Source organism: Macrosteles quadrilineatus, unplaced genomic scaffold (genome assembly GCF_028750875.1).
Source record: "Macrosteles quadrilineatus isolate MER2022 unplaced genomic scaffold, UCM_ALF_1.0 Scaffold_8__2_contigs__length_117827958, whole genome shotgun sequence".
NCBI lineage: Eukaryota > Metazoa > Arthropoda > Insecta > Hemiptera > Cicadellidae > Macrosteles > Macrosteles quadrilineatus.
The window spans coordinates 117,451,593-117,458,590 of record NW_026542601.1 but is presented as its reverse complement, the minus strand read 5'-3'; the positions used below and the strand labels follow the sequence as shown (position 1 = coordinate 117,458,590).

The following is a 6,998-nucleotide window of genomic DNA, read 5'->3' as shown; positions in this document are numbered from 1 at the left end:
ATGAGTGGTAATCTCACTAATATTATAAATCTGAAAGTTTGTGTGTGTGTTGCTCAATCACGCATAAACTACTGGACGGATTGGGCTGAAATTTGGCATGATGATAGCTCACATTCCCTATTAACATTTAGGCATATTCTTACCTCAAACATCCTTCCGGGCTCCACCCCAGTGGCTCTGTAGTTTCCCATGTTAACCTTATGAGTATTCATATTTAAAGGGAATCAAAGAATTAAGTCAGCTGTTTCAACTAAAAAATTGGTTCTATGATATGAAGCATTAACAGTTATACCAACAGGGTGCAGCACTAAAGTTTTCTGCATTTATGAAAACAGCTAATTTGAGCCATTGACTATTTTTTCAACTAAGCAGCAACAAATAACTGTGATATGTAATGAGAACTGTCAAAGTTGGACTCTTTACAGTTATGTTTGTGTTTATAATTTCATGAATAGTTTGTGATATTTTGAACATTTTAAATTTTTTTCTCTGTTGTTTAGGTGAAGTGGTAGAACATTAAAGTAAAGTTATGGCTATGCTAGATGTGTAATACTAAATTATAGTGTAAATTTAACAAAGCAAATTTTATCAAAATGTGTCCTCCCCCATTGCAAACGCAAAGCTTGAGTATAACTGCAATAAGCATTTTATACTTATATGACAACCCCATACGAAGGACGTGTATACTCTGCTAGTGTGCTAGTATACAATAAATATAAGAATCAATACAAATGTATAATATGTCTCCTCATATTGCTATCATAGTAGATGGACGGCAAGAAGTGCGTACATCACATCAGCAGGGACATGTGGGAATATTACGTTGTCAGGTCCTCTTGACGAAACTCATTTAGTTATAGGCTAGTATACAATATTAATGAACATATGAATATAAATTTGTATAAAATATGAATATATAGACTCACACTAAATTTTTTCTATTTGTTTTTAGTACAACTCCATTAATTAACATGCAAATATGTGTGTTTAAATAATGTTTCCAGCTAAAATACATAAAACTTGAGTGTAAACCTTATTTTTACTGGCACTAACCTTTATACCTATTTTTCCATTATTAACTGGAACTTTGAATACTGTAGTGTTTAAATCTGCAAAAATATTACTATTTGCTGAGGTAAACAACGATTAGTATTCTGAGTCGACTTCTTTCTTGGTAGCTCAGGTGTTGTGAATGTCCTTACAAACGAGGAGACAAAACAGACACTGTATACAGGCAGGAGTAAGAATAAGGTATTGCTACCTTACATGTATTAAAGCACAACTGTGTCCCGTTTAAAAGCAATCGCTTAGCATAATTGTATTTCATCTGTAAGTGTTCTTCAGTTGTGACATGCAATTATTTTTTATTTCAATAATCTTTTGTCAAATTGGGGTCAAAAACAATATATTAGTGACGTAGTTTTCCAAATAAATCAATATGTGTGTGTGCTGTGTGTGTATATGTATATGCATACACACAGAATAAACTTTTCAGTGAACAAAGTTATATGTCAAACATTTCTACTGGTCTGTTTCACCAACCAACAATTTCTCTAGTTAACATGTGTTTACGTCAACAAAATATTTTTCGTCCAACATATGTTAATGTGACTAAACAAACTTCCATTATAATAATTCACTCTACAATTTCTGCAGTTTTATTTAAATATGCCTGTGATTGAGGGTGTAGGTGACGAAGTTTTACAATTTATTGCGTTTTCCACGCTAGCTTTAATAGTAATCGCAGCCTGGAATTTGACCAAAGTAAGACAGTTGAGCAATCTCAGAACGCAAGAAAGAAGATTAAGGAGGAATCAGGAGCATCGTCTGACCAATGTTGTGAACACCCGAAATGCTGCTACTGAAACTTTGGGAGAACCCGAAACTACCTCATCAGGGAATACAGACGATTCCAATATCAGCGTCAATCCATCTTTACAGAACAGAACAAAGGATCAACACTCGAGCAGTTCGTTGTCAGGTGGCATGCATTTACATATAAAACTGAAGTTCCAAAGCGATTTTGTGAAACCCGTAAGAATTGATCTTGACGAGGAGCTTGGAGAGTTCAGGAGGCGGAATTTCCACTCTGAGTTGTCACAGGGAAGGATAGTAATACTTATCTTCAACGGTAAGATTCTTGAAAATGATAGATTGCCTCTTAGAGCATATGGAATCTTTCATGGCTGTGTGGTACTCTGTATGGTTCGTCAACAACCCAACATTCAACGACGACCGAGAGTTGCATACTTTCTCGGGGGACGATCAAGAGAGCTGAGTCGTCCAGGACTACCATCAAGAGATTCACTCCAGGAGTCAGCAGCAAGGCCTGCTCCTTTAGTACCTCATCAACGTCTAGCTTTCAACCAGCCAAGAACAACGCGGTGTGAATGTATACACACACAGCAGTTCTCAAGGAATTCCATATTTCCTCAGCCACACCACACCTTTCAAGAGGTTAGATCAAGAGGATTTATACGCAGCTCTGTACATTTCTTGACGAGAGTGGCTGCTACTGCTAGAAGAATTCTCCAGATAGTAAACAGACATTCTTCTACAGCCATTCTTATTTCATTTGGTGGCTTTTTACAGATTGGCTTCTGGTATTTTAGGTACCATCATTCAAGATTGTTTTCTCTCCCTTCCACAGTCGGTCTTTTATTTATGTCTGGAATGTACGCTATCTTCGTGGTAAGTTTGTTCTTTCCCGAAGCGGGGGTAAACCAAGTCCCAGAAGAATGAATAAATTTACTTGTTTGCCTGTGTTTGTGTCGAAGGTCCGTAGGAAGACATGTATTTTATTTTGAAAAAATATAAAGTTTAATAACGATTTTGGTTTGTAATTGTAATACATTTGTTTATAGCATGTATACCTAAAGTGATTACTGATTATTAAAACGAACAGTTTCAATTAATCAGCTACAATTAATCGTTGATTATTTGCCAAGCTTACTAAACTTGCTCCTCACAATTTATGCATGAATAAAAGTTGAGGCTATTTAAGGTCCACGTCTGTTTTTTTTTATTTATTTAACAGCCTTTTATTTTTACTCATACGTTTTCATATAAATGAAATTTACATGGTAATTGGATGCTACTTCAATCAACATACTTGCTGAAAGAGAGGAAATGTCAAATTTTCTTTAGGACGAATACACAACGCAGGAAATGTGATATAAACACAAAATAAACAAAACTAATCTCGTTTCCAGAACATTAACCAGGTACAACACGGCGCGGTTCGGTTTATTCCTGCAGAAACCTTGTTAGCCTTGCAATCTTTAATGTGACAAACTTTGGGTCTGACTAGCAAAATGTAAATATAGAATACAAAATAATGAGCTAATGAAAGTACAGTATTGTTGTTAAACTGTTACTGGGCCATCTAATTTTTAGGTATCAATTATTTATCCATACTATAAAACGAGTAACGTTTGCGCGCAATGATGGGTTAATGTATGACTTTTTTATCTAAGCAAAAGAGTGCCAAATATCAACACCGTAGGTTGTAAAATAAATAAGATATCCTGCAAACATTCCTCCAGAACATTCAAAAATCAAACTTAAAAAATTAATATATCGTTTTTTACCAAATTTATAAAAAGTCAATAATATGGAGGTGTCTACTGTATTTACCCTTTTGCACCAATTACACTTAGATATGTCCTGTGCAGAGCTGGAAACAAATAAAACAAATGTCTAACAATCATAACTGTGTAGTACAATATTATGTATGTATGATTGCTAAATCGTGGTGGAGAGTGGAGAGTATGTGCCCTGAGTACTAAATGTAGTAATAAACAAAAAATATATCATTTGCATGCTATATTTTTAGCTAAAACAGTTTTAAAAGTGTACTAGAGTAACCAAGCAAGAACAACAAAAATGTAATAAAATTTGTTCATATTCTGGGTAAATGGCCCCCAGTAACGTACTCTGTGAATTTACATGAAGTATACCTATAATATAAAAGTAGTTTAGATTATTTAAACAAAATGTTGATAAATTAATTTCAATACCTAATCTCGTAACATATTGAAATTAACAGAATAGTTGCAAACTAATGCTTAAAGTCCAGAGGAGTATAACTGGATGGTTCATCATTAACTAATAGAGTCAATTGAGTTGTTACGATATAATTATATTAAAATATATAGATTTAATGGTTTCTACAATAGAACTATGATAATTGTGCTGTTTCGTCCCAGTAGGTCTGAGTCAACCATGGTAACACTATGTTATCTACAAACCAATCATTTTCAATCTGAATATGCAGCCCTGGACACACGATTGTATGAAGCCTTGCACTATTAAACAGTTCTTGCAGTCCGATTCTGTCCTCTATGTACAGTTTTGAGTTGATCATGTTTGTTATTTCCTTATCTTGTCCCTCAGTGTAAAATCCAAACCAAGAAGACTCTCGTGGCACCACCATATAATCACGATCAAATTTGACAAGAACCAAGTGTTTAAGCTTGAGTAGGTTCGTTCTGTACTCGACATTCAACGTCTTTTCATTGTTTATGTCCGCGATGAATGTGTTCTCCTCAACGTACTTGTTATGGTTGATAGGGTCATGCCAAAGTTGATTGACGACAACGCTCTTTTTTCGAATATATTCCCAGTATGAGTGCTTATCTACAAAAAATTCCGGTAAGGAAAATAAATTTTTTCCCAAACTATAGTATCCTTGGTGTTGTGCTCCTAGAGTTATCAGGTTGAACATTGGAGGGGTTGGGCATCTTTGCGCTACTGCTCTCAAAAACTGCCCTCCTTGCGAGATTCCAACGCCATGGTAGCCCCGTCGAAGATTTGGGTCATCAGCGATCATGTCGCAAGCTTGCTTCACCTGTCTGTTCACATCCATAAACAATGAATTCTTATAGTCTGAATAACCGCTGGAACCGATCTTCAAAGACTTGATATAAGCAAGAGGTATTTTACGTCTTATAAGGTAAGTTAATCTTGACACCAAACCCCCAGAGCTTAACATACCGTGCCAGAGAACAATAGGCGTTGGATCAGTTTTGTACTTGTCTTCTTGTTCGCAATTCCCGATCACAGCAGGCAAAGTCAACACTAAAAAGAGAGTAACAAGAAACATCACGAGTTGTAAAACCGAACATTTTTTTTTTTATCAGAATTTATTTTACAATCTGTTCAAACTTCAAATATGAGAACAATAAGTAAAACATATATCAAACAATGTCAGGAAGCAAGCACCTGTTCATCAACAAGTCTTGCCAAAAATTTGATCAGTCATTTACAGAAATCTGTAGCTTAGGTCCAGCACATGCACAACACTTTTTAACCTGGTAATGCACTGACTATTGTCCAGCAGATTAACAGCAAGACTGTTCGGATGATATTCTAATTTTTCTTGATAATTTTTGCTAAGGTCTGTAATTTCTTCTTTCACTGATTTAATTTTGAAGTCATTCCTAATTGTAGTGTTGGATACGAACCAGGGTGCGCCAATAATTCTTCTCAGTGCCTTAGCCTGAAATCGTTCAAGAATTTCGATGTTGGATTTGCTCGAGGTCCCCCAAAGTTGAATTCCGTATGTCCAAATTGGTTTGATCATAACTTTATACAGTAAAATTTTGTTAGCCAATGATAATTTTGAATTCGTACCTAGTAGCCAATTGAGTTTACGAAGTTTTAATTCCATTTGCTGTCTCTTGCACCAGATATGAGATTTCCAATTTAATTTTTTTGTCAAGAGTTAGACCTAAATATTTTACACTGTCTGCCTCCGTTAAGGCTACATTATTAATGGTTACAGGAGGATTGTACCCTGTTCTCAGAGTAAAAACAATATGTTTGGACTTGTTTTCGTTGACTTTTATCCTCCACTTTTTAAGCCAATACTGGAGTTCAGTCAAGGCAGCTTGTAGATTTATGTAAGCGACTTGAGGGTCCACATGACTCGACAACAGTGCGGTGTCATCAGCAAACGTAGCAACTGTGACGTTGGGGACCATAGGGATGTCTGCTGTATATATCAAATATAGCAAGGGACCAAGAACACTCCCCTGAGGTACTCCAGACTTTATCGGCTTCAGATCAGATAACGAATTTTCGAATTTTATTTGAAAAGATCGATTGGTCAGATATGATTTTAGAAGGTTGTACAAAGAGTGAGGGAGAGACGTTTTGAGTTTAAACAGAAGTCCGACATGCCACACCTTGTCAAACGCCTGTTGGACATCCAAAAATGCAGCAGAACAGTACTGTTTTTTCTCAAATGTGTTTTTTATAATATCCACTAATCGGTGGGTTTGTTGAATGGTAGAATGTTGTTTGCGGAAGCCGAACTGATGATCTGGTATTAAGTTTAATTCATCAACAGTGGGGGTTAACCTTTTAAGTATTACCTTTTCAAACAACTTTGATACTATAGGAAGCAAGCTTATGGGTCTGTAAGAAGATGCGTCATTAGGTGGTTTGCCTGGTTTTGGGATAACAACTATTTGTGCAATTTTCAGTTGAACAGAAAAATATTCCAATCGTAACATAGCATTAAATATAAATGTCAACAACATAATGGCTTTACGAGGTAGTTCTCTTAAAATTTTTCCAATGATGAGATCGTACCCAGGACTTTTTACGGGGTTAATTTCCTTAAAAATTATTCTTGAAACCTCTGAAGGAGTGCAAGATTTTATAGGCAGTGACAACTGATTTGGTGCATCCAAAAATTCGTAAATTTCACTTTCGTCATTGGGGGGATTCGGAGTAATAGGCTTAAATACATCAGAAAAGTAATCTTCAAAAACCTTCGCTTTTTCTTCAGGGGTTTTAGCCCAGGACCCGTCAGGTTTCCGAATTGGAGGTACATGTTGAACTGGACGTTTAATATATTTAGTAGACTTCCAAAGAGAATACTCGGTTGCTTCAGTTGGGGTTAGATTTTTCGTAGTTAAACGATGTTTAGTGGAACTGAAAAATACATGGTTTGACGATTTTACGATAAAACCGAACATAACAGTTAAAGT

At 35.7% G+C, this 6,998-nt stretch overlaps 1 protein-coding gene across 1 annotated transcript; it reads right to left on the bottom strand.

Moving 5' to 3' along the window:
* Positions 1 to 4,180: 4,180 nt before the first annotated feature.
* LOC129000696 (palmitoyl-protein thioesterase 1-like) lies at positions 4,181 to 5,104 on the bottom strand. Its single transcript, XM_054427658.1, has one exon. It carries the CDS (start codon positions 5,102 to 5,104, stop codon positions 4,181 to 4,183), a length of 924 nt encoding a protein of 307 aa, XP_054283633.1.
* Positions 5,105 to 6,998: the final 1,894 nt, after the last annotated feature.

Excerpts from the sequence above, each read along its gene's own strand:
- LOC129000696 (XM_054427658.1), bottom strand. The coding sequence starts at position 5,104 with ATGTTTCTTGTTACTCTCTTTTTAGTGTTGACTTTGCCTGCTGTGATC.